This window comes from Cynocephalus volans, chromosome 6, assembly GCF_027409185.1.
Source record: "Cynocephalus volans isolate mCynVol1 chromosome 6, mCynVol1.pri, whole genome shotgun sequence".
NCBI lineage: Eukaryota > Metazoa > Chordata > Mammalia > Dermoptera > Cynocephalidae > Cynocephalus > Cynocephalus volans.
The window spans coordinates 84944256-84965782 of record NC_084465.1 but is presented as its reverse complement, the minus strand read 5'-3'; the positions used below and the strand labels follow the sequence as shown (position 1 = coordinate 84965782).

Sequence of the window (21527 nt, the reverse complement as noted above, 5' to 3'; positions counted from 1 at the left end):
GAGTGTGGCGCTGGGAGTGCAGCAGTGCTCCCGCCACGGGTTCGGATCCTATATAAGGATGGCCGGTGCGCTCACTAGCTGAGTGCGGTGCTGCCGGTCACAAAAATGACAAAAAAAAAAAAAAAAATAGAAAGAAAGTACTTGTAGTTTTATAAAACACAGCTCTAGTACCAGACACCTGGGTTCATATTTGAACTCAGCTACCAGCTAAGCAGTGCCAAGCCAGGCTATTCACTTAAGCTCTCTATGTCTATGTCTCACTTTCATCCTCTGAAAAATGGAATAATAGTGTTACCTACTTTTAAGGATTAATTTTGATGATTCACATAATAATACTTAGGATAGTGTAAGCCAGCAGTTCTCAGAATTTTTGGTTTCGGAACCCTTTTACCTCAAAACCCCAAAGGGTGTTGGTTTATGCAGATTATATGTGTCAATATTTATGGTATTAAAAATTGAAACAGAATTTAAAAAGTTATTTTATTTTAAAATAATAAACTCATTAGATATTAGCAGAAATAATTCATTTTTATGAAAAATAACATTACCAAAAGAAAAAATAATTAATGAGAAGGATGGCACTTTTTCTAAGATTTTTGTACATCTCTTCAATGTCTATTTAACAGAAGACTGTTAGATTATTATACTTGCTACTGGTTTCAACATGTTATATAGCCCCTGAAAAACTCTACTGCAGGCTTGTGAGAGAATGAGAATAAAAAAGGCAGATAATGCCTTAGCATTATTTGCAGATGAGGAACCTGAGACAAAGATCAATCAGGTCATTTGCTACAGTTCCACTAAATAGCATGTGACCAGGCAAGGCCTGGAACCCAAACCTTCTGACTCCTGAACCAATTTCATGGAGTACGTTTAACACAATAAATGCTTGAAGAGTCACAATCACTGAAAGGGAGCGGTAACACTTCTGGGTGGCCCAGTCTGGCCACACATGGTACGGTTTATGGTTAAGAGTATCCAGCTTTGGGTTAAAAATGACTTGGTTCTGGTCCCTCTGTCTCTTACTGGCCATAGTTTTGGGCTCATTATTCAGTTTCTGTGAGCTTCACATTTTCTCATTTGTAAAATGGGAATACTCCTACTAATACCTACTTCATAGAGTTCTGAAATCAAATGTGGGTTAATGCACGAAAAACACAGCACAGAGCATTCAGCAGGCACAAGGTAAATGCTAGCTTAGTGTCCAAGTATCACCGGAGTTTATTTCAAATGAAATTCAAGTTCATGTTTGGTCCGTTTTTTCATTTAGCTAAAACATAATCAACTTGATAAACATGGGGTAAAAGCTGGCCCTTGGCATTCAACTCTTATTGGCATTAGTGAAAGTTCACCAGGAAACTGGTGCAACAACCAGTATCCTGACCACGCTGAAAGGTGAGTGTCTACTGCTTTCAGAGGAATGTTCAGTTGTTGACTTGAGCTTACACAGACTGACTCTGTTCTATATGTCAGAGGTTTGAAGAAATGCTGGTATTTCACGTGAATCAGATAAATATAAACATAAATGTACAAAATGTACGTGTATTGGATAAAATAGCTCAAAGCAAGCATAAATTTATCAAGATGATTTTACTTTAAAATAAATAAGAGGATTAGGTTTTCAAAATCTTTTCATCAGGGATCTTAACATTTGCTTGTATCTTTCTTTCTCCTTGTTTTTGAACAATTTTCCTCTCAAGAAAAGCCTGCTCTTGCTATTTTTCTGTTTTCACCATCCTTTCTCTTCTCCACCTATTTTAATCTGACTTTTGCCCCATCACTTCTTTTTTAATTTGTTCTCTACCATTTTACTGAGACAGATCTTATAAGAACCACCAATAAATCTGATGACCTATTTTTTGTTCTCTCAAACTACTTATCGTTGTTTATAAAAAAAACAACCAACAATAATAACAATAACTCAACAAACAATCATTGATCCTCTGGCACAAGCCAGGCTCTATTCGAAGCACTTTACACATGTTAACTCAATTGATCTGTCCAGAAAGTTCATGAGGGATTTTCCCATTTTACAGATAAGGAAACTAGAGCCAAAGAGGTCAAGTAAGTTCTTCAAGGTCACGTAGGTGGGAAGTGCTGGGCTGGAATGAAAACAAGCTGTGTGCCTCCAGGCCCTGTGCTCAGACTCATGGCGTATCTAGCCTCTTTATGATTTGTTCTGGGCGAGGACTCCCCTCCTCTTAAGATTCCCTCCTCAGCCCCCATGACACCATTCTCTCCTGGCTTCCCTCTTTCCTCCCTAACAATCCCTCTTTCTTGCTCTTTCAAGTATCACCTTTCTGGGCCCCGCTTGTAAAGTGTGTGCAATCCAAGGTTCCCTCCTTGACCTTATTTTATTCTCCTCCACTGTCATTCTGCTCCCAGTCTCTTTCCCTTTGTTCCTTAGCCCAGAGTTATCTTTCCAAAAGGCAAATGTGGTCAGTCCATCCCTCCTGCTCCCTAACGACAGTCCTTCAATGGCTCTCTGTGACTGACAGTGGTGGTTCCCATCTGTGGCCTGCAGACCCTTAGTGGGGACAGGTCTACTCTGCTGGGGCTCACAGGGTCTACATTTGCCCTGAACATCATCTATAATTTGGTTAAAAGAAAATACAACTATTACTCATGATTTTGACTTTTTTTTTTTTTTTTTTTGGCATTAGGAAGAATCCTCAGTATTAGAGAGCTTGAAATCTCCTGGCCTCTAGAACAAACACTTACCTACTTAACTGATCTTCTGCAAGTTCCTGTGTGATTGTGCCTCTACCTCCCTTTTCATCAAAAATGACCCCCACACACTGACACTCTGCTCTTCAGCCATACTGAGCTACTCATGGTCCATAGAAGACATGACGCTCTCTCACTGTTTTCATGAAATGCTCTTTCCCCATCTTCCAGGCAAAACCAATCCATCTTTCAAGACTCAGCAAACCTTTCTTGAGCAACCCACCTTGCTCCTCACATGTAGAACTGACCACTGTGTGCTCCAGTGGCAGCCAGTGCAAACTCCCTTGATAGTGCCTAGTAAATCAGAAAGCATCTGTTAAGTCCACTATAAGATTTTCCAGAGCAGACACTGAGCCTTATTCCCCTCTCTGTCTGCAGCGCCTAGTCGAGCATCAAAATGTTTGCTGATTGTTAAAGGAATAGTGAGCCAATCCATCAGAATAAATGGATGTTTTAATGAAAATAGAAGATGTAGTTGTGGTTTGTTCATTTAACTGATCTTTTTAAAGTACCTCCACATGTCAGGTACTAGGCATAAAAAGTTTAAAAACTTTAAGGAGCTTATGGTTTGTGTGCAAGACAGAAAAGACATGATGGTCTGCATGTTGGGATGAGCCGTACTCTGACGAGCAGGGTATGTGGGATAACAGAAAGGAGCGAAGTCATTTAGGAGATCCTCATGGAGAAAATAAAGTCTAAGCTAGATCTAGAAGAACCAGGGGAATTAAAAGGTGAGAAGGCACCAGGTTGCAAATAGTCTTCAGTGTTAGTACAGAGCAAAGGTCAGCAAACTATGACCTGTAAGTCAAACCCAGCCAGCCACCTATTTTTGTATGGCCTGTGAGCAAAAAATGGATTTTACATTTTCAGATGTTAGATGTAAAAAATACTATTAACCTTTCTCTGAGGACAGTTATACAAAGAGTTGCCGCAGACATTGCCTCCTGGCCTATAAAGCCTAAAATATTTACTATTTGGTTCTTTATGGAAGAAGTTTGCTGACGTCTGGCACAGAGTCACAGTGACTGCTCACGCCGGGCTGCTCTTGCTCCAGTCCCAGCTCCACCCTGAGCCTTGGGACCCTTATCTGTAAACTGGAGCAGAAAACAGTACCTACCTCCTAAGGTTTTTGGAGATGAATTTCTTAAATCAATGTATGTTAGCCTTGCATCTGGCATGGAGCAGGAGTTTGTTATGTATTAGCTATGATGATGATTATGACAATGATGACATTATGCAATGGGATAAGATTTTACCAACAGGATGGTGTTGACCAAATGGAAGATTTTTTTTTTTTTACATACAAGTAACAGAATCGAATTTGGACTATATAAAAATCCATTTGAAAAGACAAATGATTGACATCAGGGAAACCAAGGAGGTTACTGTAGCAACCCAATTTAAGGTGAATACAATTCACTCTAAATCAGGAAACAGAGTGGGGCCAGAGAGGATGAGATGGATAAGCAGAGAGTCTAGGCAGTGATTCCTCACAGTGAAGTCTCCTGACCGACCAGCATAGGGATCTCATGGAATTATTTTTAAAATTCAGATTCTGAAGACCCCCAATCTAGTACTTCAGAATCAGAGTTAACACTTGTGTGGGGTCCAGAAATCTGCATCTTAGAAGCTCCTTGGGTGCCTTTTCCTACACACTAATGTTGACATCCTCTACTTTGAGAGTTAAATTTACCAGCAAAAAAGGCTGGAAGAAATGAAGGCAAAGCAAGCAAAACCTATAATTTCACTGGGTTCAGTCCTTTACTTCACTGCATGCCAACGGACAGAAACTATGAAAACATACCTTGCCCTTAGCATGACAAGCCACGTGGCCTTGGAAGAGAATGGATCCTGCCATATTAACAACTACTCTCTGGAAATCCATTGTTGACAGGGGATGGAAGAGACTTGTTCTTCGTAAAGCCATGTTGATGATTACTTTGCCGTCCTTTTCTCTGTCTTTGAAAACTTAGTTCTGAGGCTTATTGAAATGTGAACCTCCGCTTATGCTGAGGATCTTTAAAAACAATCGGTGTGAACAATTCTTTTCAGCTAATTGTAGACTGTAGCCAAAGGATTATGAGTTCTACAGACACAGAGGGTCTTAACGTTACGGTTGTCTTGTGCATCGTCATCACTTTTTCCATGAACATGAAATTGCTTCTAACATCTATATGAAGCCATTAACGCAGACGACAGCATTTTTCTAAAGGTTTTAGTCAAGTCGACAGTGAATTTTGACCAATGAATGAAGATAATTTTTATAAAATTAATAGGTTTTTCCTGAACTTATCTAAATTAGTGGCTTTTTTTGACTTGTTTTTCTTTCACCAGTCACCGGGCATTTATTGAACAGTATACTTGATGCTGTAGTAGGAATACATACTGACTGGACAGAAAGGAGGGGAGGGTCAAGTCACCTGGGAGGGGAGTGGTGGCCAGAAAGGTCTTTAGAAGAAGCAGCCTCAAAAGATAAGAGGGAGTGAATTATTGTGAGAGGTGCTTCGATTGTCCACGGCAGTAAGTTGATCTCACTCCTCTACTTTCCGTAACTGACCCTGGAATCCTGGAGGTGCTCTCTATTAGAAAGTGTCCCCCTTTTTTTTTCTTTTGTCAAACTGACAAGTAGTGGCCCCAGACGGAAGCAGGCCTAGTTCAAACCCCTTTCCATAAGCAGCCTGGCCTTGGCTGCCCGGCCACTCTGAGCACCAGATTCTGGACTGAGGTGGCTACCGAGTTCACCTGCTCAGGGGCCTATGACAGGATTTACTCTGAGACAGAAATATCCTCCCCAAGGTCCCCTCAGCCCCACACTCCCAATCTCTCTACACACATGATGCTCATGCCAACCATTCCAAAATCTATGTTCCTGAACCAGGCTTTCCTTGCAAATTCCAGTCCTGACTGCTGAACACCAATGCATGGGTTTTCTATAGGACGGGAGCAGGAACTAAGGTTTTTGAAGCATCTGCTGTGTGCTGCATATGGGGCACTGTTTGAATACATCAGGATTCATAGGTGGGAATGACAGAAACTACCTCTAGCTAATTTAAGCTGAAGAGAACTTACTGGAGGGAGATAAGGGAGCACACAGAAGGAAAAGCAGAGAACCATATACAGGTACCAAGGAGCTCCAGAGGGTCTTGCAAGCAGAAACTGCCTAAAAGTTTCATGAGCACACTATCTCTGGAATGCATGAACTCTGCTTTAGTCTTTTGTTCCTTTCACTCATGATTCGAATTCTAGAGCTGAGGGGATCAAATTGGCAAAGCTTGGATTGTATATTTGGTCCTTACCTAGAAAAGGAGAGGGTACGCCTGCTAACAGCCCCACCTGAGTGTATCCAGTGAGGAGAGGTAATTCCCCGAAGAAAATCAGGCTGTGGTCATTCAAAGAAAGCAGACTGAATACTGGCTAGTCAAAAGCTGCCAATGCCCATGTTGCGAGGTTGCCATCATTGTCACCACTTGGCAGCCCCCACCCTCAGCACCTCTCCTCTGCATTCCTCGCCCTCTCCACGTCCCACCAGCCACTTGAGCCCTCCTTGCCCTCCATCACCACCACTCCACTCCCTGACAGGCCTGCCGCAGCTGCCGTCTAGTATGTCCTTCTGCCTCTGGACTCTTCTCTCCCTCCAGTGCCTGTGCAGTTGCTGAAACACTAGTTCGGTCATATCATTAACCTGTTAAAATCTTGCAATGGCTCAATATCACTAGTCAGACACAATTTGAATTCAGCAGCATGAAAGGCAAAGAAGGCCTTTGCTCGCCTCTGCAAGCTCAGCTTTCATTATTCCCAACATGCCCCAAAACATTCATCATAGGGCTCTGGCCTATTGTGACTCTTCAAGTGTCCCAACTGCCTCTTTCTCTTTTCCTTATTCTCTGCCAGGAATACCTTTCTCATTCTAGCCACCTTGGTGTCTCCTAAACAATATTCAAAGCCCATGTCAAGTACACCTTCACGAAGAATCTTCCTCTAATTTTTCCAGGCTAGGAACTTTTTTGATGCTCCTGTCGCATTCTGTACATAGTCACATGCATATTTATAATGCTGGGCTAGAATGACTTATTTATATATTTGTAAAAATAGTAATGATGATGATATTCATGGCTAATATTCTCTCAGCACTTAATCAGTGCCAGGTACTATGTTAAATTCCTAATATGAATTACTCTTATTTAATCTTCATAGTTTTACCTAAGAAGTGGATGCTATTGTATAAAACAATACCTATTTCATAGATGAGAAAGCAGAGGCTCAGAGTGGTTAACTAACTAGTGCGGGATGAAACAGTAAACAGTGGAGCCAGGGTATAAAGTAGGCAGTCCGGCTCTGGAAGCCTTGCTTTTAATCTCTTTGTGCTACCCTCTTCCTTCTGCTACCAGACTGTGAAAGTTTCTTAAGTTGTAGACCATGAATGTTCCCACTTTTCCAGTTCAGTGTCTATTCATATAGCAGACAAGAAATATCTACTGAGTGAGTATATAAATGAACACATTCATGGAAGATTGAAATCCTTTCTGGTTGGTAGGACTCAGACATGCCCCTGTCTGAAGCTGGATCCTAAGGTGGATGCAGGGACTGCCTCTTGGGAACTTTTGCAATGTTATAACAGTAGTTTGTACTTACCACAAGCTTTTTCCTGATAGCCTCTAGTTTTTCAGTAGCTGTAGCCAGTTCTAAGTTTGCTTGGGTTAATGCTTGGCGTTTTGGTTCCACATCACAGTAGACCTGAAAACCCATGGGAGTTTAATTCATAAGGTAATAAAGATGTAAAGAGAACAACTCATTCAATCCAGCATAGGCTGGAAGCTTTACAATTTTTTTTTTTTTTTTTTTTTGAGGCTGGCTGGTGTGAAGATCCAAACCCTTGACCTTGGTGTTTTGACACTGCACTCCAACTGACTGAGCTAACCAACCAGTCAAACTTTAGAATTAAAATCTCTAATTCCCCTAGCAATCTGTTGTTTGTTTCTTAGCCATGATACCACCAAGGCAGAGCAAAATCCACACAGCCTTCCACGTTCTCCCTGGTCCCCCACCATTTACTTATTTATTCTGGTCATTAGTGCTGCAAGTACTTGCCTAAAATGCTATATAGGTCAAATACCATTAAGATACTAAAATTGGTTTGCAAGAAAATGTGAAGATAATTCCTATCTCACTAGAAACCGCAGTGTGCAGAAACTATAAGTAAAGTTCAGATCAGGTTTAGCCTTTAAGGCACAAAACACATGTGGAGAAATTCTGTGAACATGGAAGGGAAAGTGGGAGATATCCTCACACAATAATAACCACACATTCACTTTCTTTTCTAAGTTCCTGACAACTGTAAGCCTGTGTTATTTGAATGGAAGGTTTGAGAATTTAGGTGGATCAATTTTTCTCATGGTGGGGAGAGAAGAAGGAAATTAAATTTTATTTCTTATTTTATAGTGAAACAACATAGAACACAGCCACAGTCTAGCTCCATGCTCATCTTTTCACCTATGGTACAAGGAGAACACAGTGTTCAGGCATTTTATAATGGAGAGAGGACACAGATCTACTGCAATCTGTCTCTACTCTTGCTCTATAAAGATTCTCACTAAAGAGAAAGATCAAGAGAGTCCCCTTCCTGTGGGCCCTGCAGTATATAAAGGATATAACCTGGGTTTATGAAAATCATTTGGGGAATGGTATTAACTATGACTGGCTTTTTCTCAGTAATTTCATATTTGAATATAACATATAACCTCTGAAGACAAAAATGAGACAGTTCTCCAGGGTCAAGGGCCATGTACTATTCCTTTCTCACAGTCAGTACTTTACAAAGTGCTTGGGACATAGTTGGTAGGCAATAAATATTTGATAAATAAATGACTAAATGAAATGATAATCTACTTTCATACTGCCCGAAAGTACAAATTTTAGACTAGACCATACACAGGCAAAAATTTACCCTTCATTAAAATGCCAATGCAAAGAAATTGTTATTTCCTCACCTCACTACATCTACAATGGAGATTGTGTAAATTTTTGCTTTAAGAGCAAGGATTATGTTTAATTCAATGTGAATCGAGACTTGTAGTTGTTTCAAGTCAACATAAATTGAATATTTTAATGTAAATAAATATAATTCATATATGCAATAAATTTTCATCTAATTAAAGCAAGTTAATTGTTGCTCTTCGAATTAAGGTAGCTAACCACTTTACCCTAAAAAACAAAACAAAAAAACAGTTTCTACCATTTCAAATATCCTTCTGTACAGAATTCTGTATACTCTGACATGTACATATCTCATTCTTAGAACTACATATCCTTGTTTAGAAAATTAAATATAAAATTATTTTACATTTTTGGCTGACTTGGAAACTGATATGTTTATGTTTCTTTATGAATAACACCTGTAACCATCAGATTAGGACTGATACCTCATAGAATTTAATGATGTTGATGACCCAGGCACAGAGACCAGCTGCTGCAAAAGATTTGGTCTGAATCAGATTTGGATTGAACTCCGGGTCTTTCAAGTACTGTTCATTGACCACTTTTAGACAGTTCTCTGGAATGTGCTCTTTGTCATAGTTAATTAAAGCCTGCAAAAAATCATCAACCTGTAAAGCAAAAAGACTTTTTGCAATGAATCCATTTTGATTGCAGAGAAAAATTCCTAGATCAAAAGTTAAAATCAGCTTTTAAGACTCACATTACAAAGGCAAAATTGGCAAGCTGCATTTATCCTACTGCTTGACTTTTTCAGTCTTTACAGTATGAAGTTAGAATTAGCAATGGACACTTTTCAAACCTCTTCTATCCCAGGGTAAAATATTCAGTCCTGGCACAGGAGGTATTCACATTTTGAAGAAAAGAAAAGCAAAGAGAAAAAGCAAAACATACACCAAAAAGCTCCTTTGCTTCACCTTCTTGTACATTATTAACATTTTTCCACCCTAAGAAATCCATGTAATTTTCTCTCTCCTACACTTAACTGCTTTCATAATTTTGCAAATAATTAGCAGCCTTCCACCTGCTGCTGGCATTGACTTAGGTAGGCCGCAACCCCAAGCTAACCTCTAACTTAGCAAACAAAAACTGTAAGTCTAGAACACATACAGCAGATTACAGTCAGCAACTATGAAGAGGATTTCCTTTGACTTGAACATCCCAAGCATAACCACAGTACTGAAAACAGTACAGAAATCATGGGGAGTTTCCTTTTGCCAGGCTGGCTAGTACCTTTCCCATGAAGACTTTAGCTGCTTTCCAGCTTCGGTCTCTTGGCACTCTGCCCCGTGGAGCCAGGAGGACCATCACGGCCGCAGTGACATTGGTAACCGCAATGGGAGGGTTGGGAAAGGCTTTCAGTTCAGTGAGGTTGACCTGAAGCAAAGGGCACACACACACACACTTGGAGTCAGGGCAGGTCTGCAGAAATGCTGCAAAGCAGCAACACTGGTCTTGAGTAGCCCCGCACGTCTCCTGAGCACACCCTCTCTGTGTGGCAGTTGTTTGCCACCTGCCCAGGGACGCTACCTTGGAACTCCAGGAGCTTCAGTTCTTGCTGGCACTTCTCTGGAAGCATCTCTGCCCCTTTTTTGCTTCCAAGAAAAAAAATCCATCTGGTATACTAGTTCTGCAGAGCCCTGCTCACCAAGGCTAGGACGTTTTATAAACATACATTGTAAGGTATTTACAGGTTCTATTCCGCTACGTAATATAGTTTCATTTTAACCTGGCTCTCCCAGAAATGTAACTCAGTTCAGTCTCTTAGTTTTGTTTTCCTGCTTTACATGCACAAAGAAGAAGCATTTTCCATTACACTACAGTGACTCTCAGGTGTCCCATATAGGCTGCACCTTCTGCCTGCTCCTTAATCCTCTCAGGTTACAACACTGATTTAGCCAGTGATGGAATTAGTGGCATAAATTACAAGTATCAGGACAAATTCTTTGGGACAGAAATTAGTCAGTACCTATAAGAAGTACATGTAGACTCGTGATACATGTTTCCAAAAACAAAAGCAAACAGCCAGCTATTTCCTGTAATATTTTATGTGCTATATAATACACTCTTGCTTATAAAACCTTATCAAATGTTGAACCTGAATCTGCTTGCTGACCAGGAACTGCCTAATTATTTGGTAAATGATTGCAAAGAATGGTAAGGTTCTTTGAAGCAAAGACGTACAATATGCTTATGATACAAATGCTAATTGCAAGCTGGCTAATCATGATTCTTTTACCATTTATAAGGATACCCAGCTTTGTATTTTAAGTGACCTTAATTTAATGTGTCTGGGTAAGGAGTAATCTATTCAAAGAAGAATTTGCAAATTTAGAGGAACACAAAGAAGAAAATAAACATCCCATCTACTCAAAGATAACCAGTTATTCTTTTATTTTTTTCCAATCTTTTTTCTACGTAGATGAATGCTCTTACCAAAAAAATTAGTCATATATCTTATTTTATAGTCTGCTTTATTCACTTAATCATAAACCATATCTCACATTGCTAACTAGTATTCAACAATATCATCTTAATGGCAGCAGTGTATTTGAATGTGTAATAATCTTCTGTCACAGCATATTTATATGGTTTTAAATTTTTCAGTTTTATGAAAATACTGTAAGAACATTCATGTAGGTAACTCTTTGCTCACAGTCAAAATTATTTCCTTCTTAAAAGAAAAAACTTAGAAAAGGAATTGAGTATTTCTTTGAAGAACACTGAAAATCTAGATCCTTTACTCTTTGAAGTTGAGTCTTATGCACCCCAGGCCAGGTGATTTCCTGGGATTCTCCCCAGAGGCCTGGAAGAACCCCAAAACAAGACTAGCTGCAAGCTCTTAAAATAACACTGCCCACAACTTTATTCTTCCTTACAATACCCTCGTGATGATAAATACAGATTACTTTCTCTTATGGCAATTTGAATGTTCAGTGAGATTTTACTAATAGCATGAAGCTGGGAGAAATGGTGGGGACCAAACCTAGGGATCTCTGTTCCCGTTATTCTTTTCATGGGGGTTGCTCATTAATGCTACTTTTTATATTCCAAAGGAAATAAAGAATCTCTCACCTAGATTTAAAGCAACATATAACACGTAAAACTGGATATGGGTCAAATTGGCTTGCCAACAATCAAATTGCCTTTCATTATAAATCCCGTGGTGTTGGAAGTAGTCAAAAGCAGACTGCTTGTTGGGGTGTGGTAGGACAGACTCCTGGATGGGAAACGAAGTGGAATTGTAATGATGACTTCAAAGTTTTTTGTCAACTTTAATGTTTTCCATAAAATACTAAAGTATCTTTCTTTAAAAAAAAAAAAAAAACTTTTTGGCTACAGGCGCTACACTCTCAGTTCAGTTTTTCAAGCTGTAATAACCTCTGAATATCATTTGGAGGAAACCCATGAACCGCGAAATCATTTTTACCCTGTTGAGAGTGTTGAGTGCAGCTGTGGCGGCCACCAGCGCGGGCTCAGCCTTGAGTAAATCAGCCTCACATTCCCTCTGTTTCTGGGACACTTCAGTCTGAATGGCTGCCACCTAGCAGAGAGGGAAACACACAAACCCACAGACACAAATGATCACCTTAGATATCTCTATGGAAAAATGCAGGTTGACTGACATGCACTGACTGCTAAGTAATCCATTTGTCTATACTTTGAATGGGTGAGGAATCTGTCGTAAAGGCTAATTTCTTTTATTTTTTCTTTTATTTTATCAATATACAATGTAGTTGATTTCATGTCCCTTTACTGATTCTGCCCTCCCCGCTCCTTCTCTCCCCTCCCACCCATCAACATATCTGTTCACTTGTCTTAACAAGTTCAAGGAACTGTGGTAGTTGTGTCTTCTTCCCTGCTGCCCACCCCCGTTTGTTTGTGTATTTATTTATTTTTAGCTCTCACAAATAAATGAGAACATGTGGTATTTCTCTTTCTGTGCCTGACTTATTTCACTTAATATAATTTTTTCTAAGTCCACCCAATGTTCATTGCAGCACTATTTACAATAGCCAAGAGTTGGAACCAGCCCAAATGTCCATCATCAGATGAGTGGATATGGAAATTGTGGTATATCTACACAATGGAATTCTACTCTGCTGTAAAAAAGAATGAAATACTACCATTCGCAGCAACATAAAGACTAATTTCCCTGCAGGCACAGTATGTATGCAAAGCTTTGTAAATGCACAAGACACACAATGACAAATCCCAACACAAATGGATTCAAATATCAAAATGCTCCAAGAAGGGCTTTCACTAATTGAATTAAAAGGTGCCACTAAGTATAAAAGCAAGATTAAGAGATTCACCTGTTCTTTAATTTTCTTTTTCAGAGAGTCCTGGACATGTGAAAACCCAGGCTGCCTCACTAATCTAGACCACAAAATATTCTTCTAGAATTCTCTTTCTAATTTTTGCTAACATTTTTTGTTGGCTATTCCTTAAGAACAGATGTGTGGCTCTTTTGTTCAGCTGGTTAGAAGATATTCTATTATGTGGTTTATGATTGCATACTTACCTATAGATAGAATGTTTATAAAGACTAATTACTGGTTTATCCAAGGACCTGGTATGAAACCATAGATACAAGAGCCCAGGTCTGCCTTCATAACGGAACAATGACACTGATGCTCACTCTGCTGTTGTGGGTCCAGTGTTATCTTTTTGCAGGTCAAAACAGGTGCTGCCTCAGCCTCCTGACAGGAACACGTATAACAGCGATACAGAGAAGCCAGGCTGGTGACCTTGAACCATACCCAAATGAGAAGCTGGTTTTTGTTTATCCTCCCCCCTCCTCTTAGGATACCTATAGAATTTGGCCACGAAGAGTGCATTTTTAGTCCTCAGCAGAAATTTGAGTTTCAAAGCTGTGGCCATGGGCACCAGGATCTGGTCACCATGGGGAATGGCTCCTGTGGTGACAGTGACTGTGGAATATGAAGTGTGAACAAAAGTGCATAACTTCAAATGTGTTTGGAATGAACAGGCTTAATGATGCCATGAAATTAAACTCTGCTCACAATGGAATATGTTGTCTGCTATGGCTGTACTGGCAGTAATTACCCTTCCCCCTGATTAACCATCATTTTGCTGTATTCTGCACCTTTCATGAACATAATTGGTTCAGTGTAGATATGTGGCCTCCTGCTAATAAACACACAGCTACTGTTAATGTAAATAACAAAACTCTGCATGCTCACTGAGAATACTCCAAAACTACAACCCTCAAAAGCTGCCAGGAATGGACCAGGAAAATTCTAAGAGTACTCCATTTTAAGTGTGCTAGAGAACACCATTACAGATAAAAGAGCATGTGAGGAAGGAGTTATTACTGTAGGCTTATTTGTTTTCCATGAGGATATGGTGAATCTGTAAATGCTGTTTGTTACCACTTATAATGGCATTATTTAAAAATTATCTTAAGTTGCTCTCAGGATCATAGATTTTTAGTACTAGAAGAAATCTTAAAGAGTATTTCTTTCAAGTGCTATGAACCTGGGAGTTCTTCTTCTCCTTACTGTTAATGAAGTAGTATTCCTTAGAGAATAATATAAACATAAAGAAAGGAATCTTGAACATTAAATAAAAACCCACAAATGCCAATGAATACTCTAGGTTAGTTAACTTATCTCTCATTCCCAATACCTCTCTCTGCAAGGTACAACAATACCATTGTGAAAATTCTGTGTATCTCAGTGACTTGGTAAGACCCAGTATGTCATTTCTTCTGGTTGGTGGCTCCTGGGTAGCAGAGAGCAAGGGGAAGAAGGTGGAACAGCTACACAGATTGCCTATGACGTGTGCTTTCCCTTGACCACAGTGCATTACAGCAGAGGTTCGGAGCTAGTCCCATCGTTGTATACACCAGAAATTTTTTGCCCTCCATTAGTCAACAACTCCTTGAAGATGTTCATAAAAATAAGTGGTGATCACAGGGACAGAATAAAATCCCAATACCTGCTTGTTATGAGCTCAGTTGTGTCTACCCAAAATTCATATACTGAAGTCCTAACCTCCAGTACCTCAGAATGTGACTGTATTTGGAGTCAGGGCCTTTAGTGAGGTGATTAAGTTAAAATGAGGTTGCTTAAGGTGAGCCGTAAGCCAATCTGACTGGTGTCCTTATAAGAGCAAATGTCACATGGAAGAGACAGCAGGGATGAATGCTTACAGAGGAAAGACCATGTGAGACACAGCAAGGTGGCCATCTGCCAGCCAAGGAGAAGGCCTCAGGAGAACCAAACCTGTCAACACCTTGATCTTGGACTTCCAGAGAAAATACATTTCTGCTGTTTATGCCTCCCACTCTGTGGTCTTGTTATGGCATTCCTAGCAAAATGATATACTGCTCTCACCTGCCTTCAGACTATAAGAGATTCCTGATGGTCCTCCAAAACTCAGACCCACACACATTTAGAAAAGAGACACACACACAAATGGATGGCCATTGAAATAAAAGAAAACGTCCAACTTTTAAAGAGATTATACTAGCACTTCAATTTAGAAGGTACTCCACTCATGAGGACGACACTCCACTCAAGGGAGAAAGCAATTTGAAAGTAATCATAGGATCCTTAGGATTTTAGAATTTGCAGCTGATAAGTCAAAGAAAGGTGGAGGAACTGATTTTCACAGACTTAATGGTGCCTGTGTTACTTGAAGCCACTGCTGGCAATGCCAGGGATTCAAATAGCCCTTGATTATTTTATAAATTTGAAGCAACCGTTTCAACCTGCTTCTCTATATGGACTGTCAATATGAATAACAAGGCCAACATTTGTTTAGTCATATTAAATGTGGCAAGGTACTTTGTGAATTATGCAGCATTACTTTTCAATTACTGCTCATGCATTAAGCCTAGAGACCCCAATTTCATGGGATCAGAGAGTCCATTTGCACTGGAGGGGAGAAAAAGTAAAAACTCACCTGTCACAAGGGTCATGGCCAACACTTCTATAATAAAAGATAGATTAACAAAAGAAAAGCATAACAAATTTATCCAAGTTTTATGTGACATGGGAACCTTCAGAAACGAAGACCCAAAGACCTAGGGAAAACTGTCTATTTTCATGTTAAGTCTGATGATAAAAGTGGGTAGTTGTGGAGAAACATGGTGAGACAAAAAGAGGGTCTGACTTAATGGTAATAAGATGTGGGGAGCCTAACAAGGCCCATTTGCTCAGTTTCTTATTGGTCTCTTTGTGTGACAATTGCTTTCCTCTGGGTATGGGGCAGGACACCGGCCACGTGAGGGTCTTATGACCTGTGCTTAAGGAAGGTAGGTCAGAGAGTGACCTTTCTAGCTTTTATGGCTTGGTTTGGGGGAGAAAGAAGGGAGGCAGGCAGGAGGGCAGAGGAAAGTCAGAAACACCTCCTCGCTTCTGAGACCCTCCTGTCTCCTTCAGCACAAAAATTCTCAGCAAGCCCAGGCGCCATACTTTGTGGTATTGTGTTCTGAGCCCAGATGCTACCACCTCTAAAAACCATATAGTATCTAGCACATTGCCAAACATGTGACAAATGAGCCCACACCATGTACTCAGGGGTTTATTAATTCCTTGCCTCTATGCAGTTTATTTACAAATAGACCTTCCTATGTATTTTGAGAAGTAAAATAAAAATTTTTAAAAAGTAAAAAAAAAAAAAAAAAGCTTATAAGGTTAAAAAAACTTGAAATAAAGTTTGTTTAGACAAACAAAACAAAACAAAACAAAACAAACAAAAAAATAGACCTTCCTTCCATGACTATTCAATTTGAAATTGTTCCTTTTGTCATCACATCTATTTTACTTTCATCAGAACACTTGCAAATATCTTGTTTCTCAGTGTGTTACTTGTCTTCCGTCAGTCTTTTCCTTAGCAATGTTAGCTCCACGAGGATACCTTGCTTGTCAAAGAGCCCCGAAAGCCTAGAATGGTGCCTAACGAAAAAATAGGTGCTCACTCTGTTAAAATTTGTTATTTATAATTAAATTAAACCCCATGGATAAAATGGAAATATTTATAAGCATTATTTTTATTTCCTGGTATGGATTAGATATAAAAAATAGTATGTGCCTTTTTCATGTTTGAAGAACTTCATGAAACCACCTGTCAGATGAGTTCTAACTTACCCAAATCTTTTGCCCCCTGTTGTGAGGATAATTCTGCCTTAGGAATTCACATGCAAAAATTCAAAAATATCTCTAGAATATTTGGTATATTTTAAGATCTCTAAAAGATAGCTGTGAAGATAGGTTATTATATAATAATTATTAAAACATCACACATTTGTGTAATGCCTGAAAAATATCCCCTATGTGGAATTAGCTTATCGTAATCACACCATATGTGATATCTAATTAATTAATATAATGGTAGACTTTTAAGGACATTCTCCACTTATCTGAAACTCAACAGAAACATTTATTACCAGAATTAGGCATTATATGCCCATTGGCCATGCCAAATGTGCCTTATCTTCAACTTTAAATATGCTTACCTTGAAATTTTTTAAAACTGTTTAGAGTTTTGATTTTCAATATACTTTTCAAGTCTTTAGTTGTGCAAGCTAGAGGAAAATAGGCTCAATACACATTAGCATATTTTATACATTATCTATACATTAGCACATCTGATACAAAAAAAATTCAGTTGTGTATAAATGAATGGCAACACCACTGGAAAATCTCAAATATTTTCTGATATCATAAAATACAGGGATAATGGTATAATGGCTACTGATTCAATGGCCATGAGAGTGTTAGCCATTTAGAATTTTTTTTATTAACTGGACCACGATTATAATCTTTTGTCTAAAATAAGAATTTTTTACCATACACATACACGTTCAATTTTTAAACAAATATTTATTAATTATCTCTGTTTATTATGCTATTTCTTTGGGAAATAAGATATCTAAAAAATATCTTCCCTCTGTAGCTGACATTTTGGTAAAACAAGTTGTATTTCTTTCAGAATGGCCGGAAACCTGAGTACAAAGAAAGCAGAAACTATATAATCTTAAAAGTAATTGTTTCCAACAATAAACCATAATACAGAATGCCAGGGCATCAACTGAATTGGAAAGAACAAATTTAGCCTGAGACTTACTAATAAACTCGACTTGTATTATTAAAATGCAAAAATGGAAAACCATCTTGCAAAGTGATGGAATGGGCTTTGTTAACAATTGAGTTGTTCAATTTGCCTAAAAACCGAAAACCTTTAGAAACCTGGGAGGTGACTTCCTGACCTTTACTGTATTACAAATAGGCCTGATGTTCAAGATCCACATCCATTATATGCTTGAATGAGCTCAGTATTTATTGTTCTTTCATATCATTAAAAGAGCTAAAAGGTTGGGAAAATGCATAATGTAAAGAAAGGTCAAGTGGTAATCATGGTGTGAAATGCTGTTACATGTGTAACTATAATAATTCTTTAGACTTTCTGCTCCCTGGAGAGGAAGTTGTTCAAAATTGTTCACCTACTAAGGTTTATTTTGTGCTAAATATAGCTCAGCACTCTAAATGGTGGAATTAGCCCGACCTTTCGCTCCTCGGAGTCCGCGATGGCCTTTTCCTGGCTCACTTTCTCTGTCTGAAGCCTGATCTTCGTGATCAGAGCTTCGGCATCTTCATTCCTCAGTTGTAACTCGGCTTCTTGAGATGCGAGTCTGGCTTTTAGATCTCCCACCTAAAGGAAAAGTCAGCATTCTGAAGCAACTTGCATCGAGAACATCAAATAGCAGAAATAGCCTATTTTTAAAGATAAATTCAGGGATCCCTAACAACCTGTATCTTACATCTGCTTCTCCCCTGATCTGAGTGTAGTGTCCTTTGCAAAAATGCTGCCTCATTTTCTCCCACCTGAGAACAAACAGAATAATGGTTTTGCAGGAAATATAACTGATTTGTGTCAGTATTACCTAAAAGTTTATCTTTGCTACTCAGTCAGGGAAACCACCAGCAGAGGCCTCCATCGGAGTACATGCCACTCCATGCCCCTCTGCTTTTCTGGTCCTTGGCAGCTCAGGCTCACAGCAGCAGAGGCTGCAGGAAGACATGCTTCGTGACAAGGTGGAAGAACTCACCGCATGCTCTCCAACATAAAATTGTTGGAGACTTCAGATAAGTTGAAGACACGAACACTCCTAAGCTGTCTGAAGATTCATTGATTGCATATTGAAACACTCACTGACAGGTCTTACTTCTTCCCACAAAATATGAAATGGCCCTCTTGGTTTTTTCCCACCTCATATGATGTTTAATTTATGATTGTGCAGGTAATCCAGCATTCAACTTAATACCTACTAGACAGGCAAACTACGTGTGCTTTGTTGGGTATCAGTAAGGTGTGGCTGGAAGTGCAGTGAGGGTTACACATTTCTCCCATTGGCCCCCTACTAAATAACCTCACTAAGCTCTTGTGGAAATCAGTCTTTCTAAGCCACCAACAGATTCATTCTCTGCTAAAAAAGAATGATTCTTCCCATTTTTTAGTTGGGATTTTCATTGGGTTCAGAAGGTTCCTAAGTTTGATGATCACATAAATAAAAGCAGAAATAAAGTTCTAGGAAGAAAAACATGACTCAGTTCTCAGGAATTTATGAAAGCAGCTTTATACATCATGGTACTCAACTCTCCATTCCATTTATTTTCCTAAAGTGTAAATATTACTAATTTTAAAAATCATAAAAGCAAAGAACAATCATAACCATTTATTTTGACTCAATTGCCAAAGACACTTCAGTGATTTCACCTTGTGGAACAACATCCCACTACTATATCCAAGTAATCTCGTAATCCCCATCCCAGCACAGTTTATGCACACTCTACCTGAAAAACCCGATTAGCACTATGACTGCTACTAGTACTATTAAAGTTGAAGCTAAGACTGATTTTTTAGCCTCTCTGTAAATTCAGTGTAACCTTACACAGTGAGATTTGCTTCTCTGTTCTTTTTAACCATGTGAAACTAGCCTTATGTTAGGCCAACAGTCAAAAGAATCATCCATTAGGAAAATGCAAATAAAATCACCATAACATCACCAACATATTTGGTGATAACATCAAATTCTGGCAAGGATGTTGAGAAATTAGATCTCCCATACACTGCTGGTGTAATGCATAATGTCACAGCCATTCTGGAAAATATCTGCCCATTTTTTAAATAAACATAAGCATGCAGTTACCATATAATCCAGTAATTTCATTTTTGCTCATTTATTCCCAGGGAAATGAAGTGATGTTCACACAAAAGCACGTACATAGATGTTCATAAAAGCTTTATTTGTAATAGATAAAACCCAGAAATAACCCAAATGTCCTTCAATGGATGAATGGTTAAACTGTGGTACATTCATACTGTCAAATACTACTCGACAATAAAAAAGGAAAACTTGTTGATATACTCAGTAACTTACATGAATCTCAAGAGATTTATGCTGAGTGAAAAAAGCCAATACCCAAAGGTTACATATTGTATAAGTCCATTTATATAACATTTTTGAAATGACAAAATTATAGAAATGGAGAATAGATTAGTGGTGGCCAAGGACTAGGGACTAGAGTGGTGGGAGAGGTGGGTGTGGTTATAAAATGGCAACAGGCAGACTCTTCATGATGATGGGACCGTTCTCTGCTTTGACTGTGGTGGTGAGTGCCCAGACCTACACATATGATAAACTCGTACAGAACTAAACACATTCACACACATATGCATGCATGAGTACAAGTAAAACTGGAAATCTGAATAAGATCTTTGGATTATACCACACTGCTTACTGGTTTTGACATTGCCCTATAGTTAAGATGTTATCACTGGAAGTGTAACGTGACATGGGACCACTCTATACTATGTTTTGCAACTCCCTCTGAATCTATAATGATTTCGAAATAAAAATAAAGCAAAAAACTGGAAAGAATCATCCAAGAGACTAGGAGGGAACATTGTTATTTCAAGCCCTAATTTCAGTTTCTAAGGAAGCTGCTAGCTCTGAAATATCCAGAGACTCAGGCCTTGGAAGCGAGGCTTTATCTGTAAAGAAAAGTCCCTATGGCTATCTGTGATGACCTAAGCTGACATCTAGAGAGGGATTATGTGGCTATATGAGGCGTTTACAGCTTTACAGTAATGAGTGAACATCACCAAGGTTTAGACATATTTCAAGTGGCATGGATAAGATACCTTACAAGCTCTGTGGAATTGCTTAACACAGACCTGCAGAAGACACATGCTCCAATAGGAAGGCATTTTGCTCCACATGCAACCTCATCTTGTAGTATAAGACCCTCCAATTCTCCACACAGGAAACCATGCTTCCTTTTCATAATAAGCTGATTTTAAAAACTATCAAATAGCTATTAAATATTCCAACCATTCTTCTGATATTATGAGCAATCCATGCACAAATACCTAATGAAAAGAAATCACCTGCAGTCCTTCAATTAAGACTTCATGTATCTTCACAGACTTCTGCCTGTTTTTAGCTGAGGGGCACACGGAGACGGTGAGTGGTCCTGCACTTTGCAGACACAGTGAATTGGCTCTCCCTTCTTCTTCCCCTCCTGCATCCCCTGACTCAACATGTGTCTAAGATGATTATTAAGAAACCACATACTCTCTGCTCTTTTTTTCCCCTATGGCTGAGATGCTACCACTGGAATAATCTAGGATGCTACTCCGCTTGCTTTTAGCTCTGTCACTTGGGAAGACAGCTCTTTTAAGTGTGACAAAGGCATTTTTTTCTTTGTCAAAGGCTACCCCACCAGCATTGGCAGCTCAGCCTGGGTGACAACACTATCATTTCCTGGGGTGAA

The 21527-nt window shown here is 39.1% G+C and overlaps 1 protein-coding gene across 1 annotated transcript in view; it reads right to left on the bottom strand.

Moving 5' to 3' along the window:
* The window catches only part of DNAH11 (dynein axonemal heavy chain 11), a 315191-nt gene that overhangs the window by 86845 nt on the left and 206819 nt on the right, over positions 1-21527 (bottom strand). Inside the window, exons 57-61 of the mRNA XM_063101058.1 lie at positions 18256-18402; positions 12149-12262; positions 9952-10095; positions 9147-9329; positions 7360-7461 (exon numbers count right to left, since the gene is read on the bottom strand). Coding sequence (XP_062957128.1) covers positions 7360-7461; positions 9147-9329; positions 9952-10095; positions 12149-12262; positions 18256-18402 — 690 coding nt within the window. The remainder of the gene's footprint in view (positions 1-7359; positions 7462-9146; positions 9330-9951; positions 10096-12148; positions 12263-18255; positions 18403-21527) is intronic.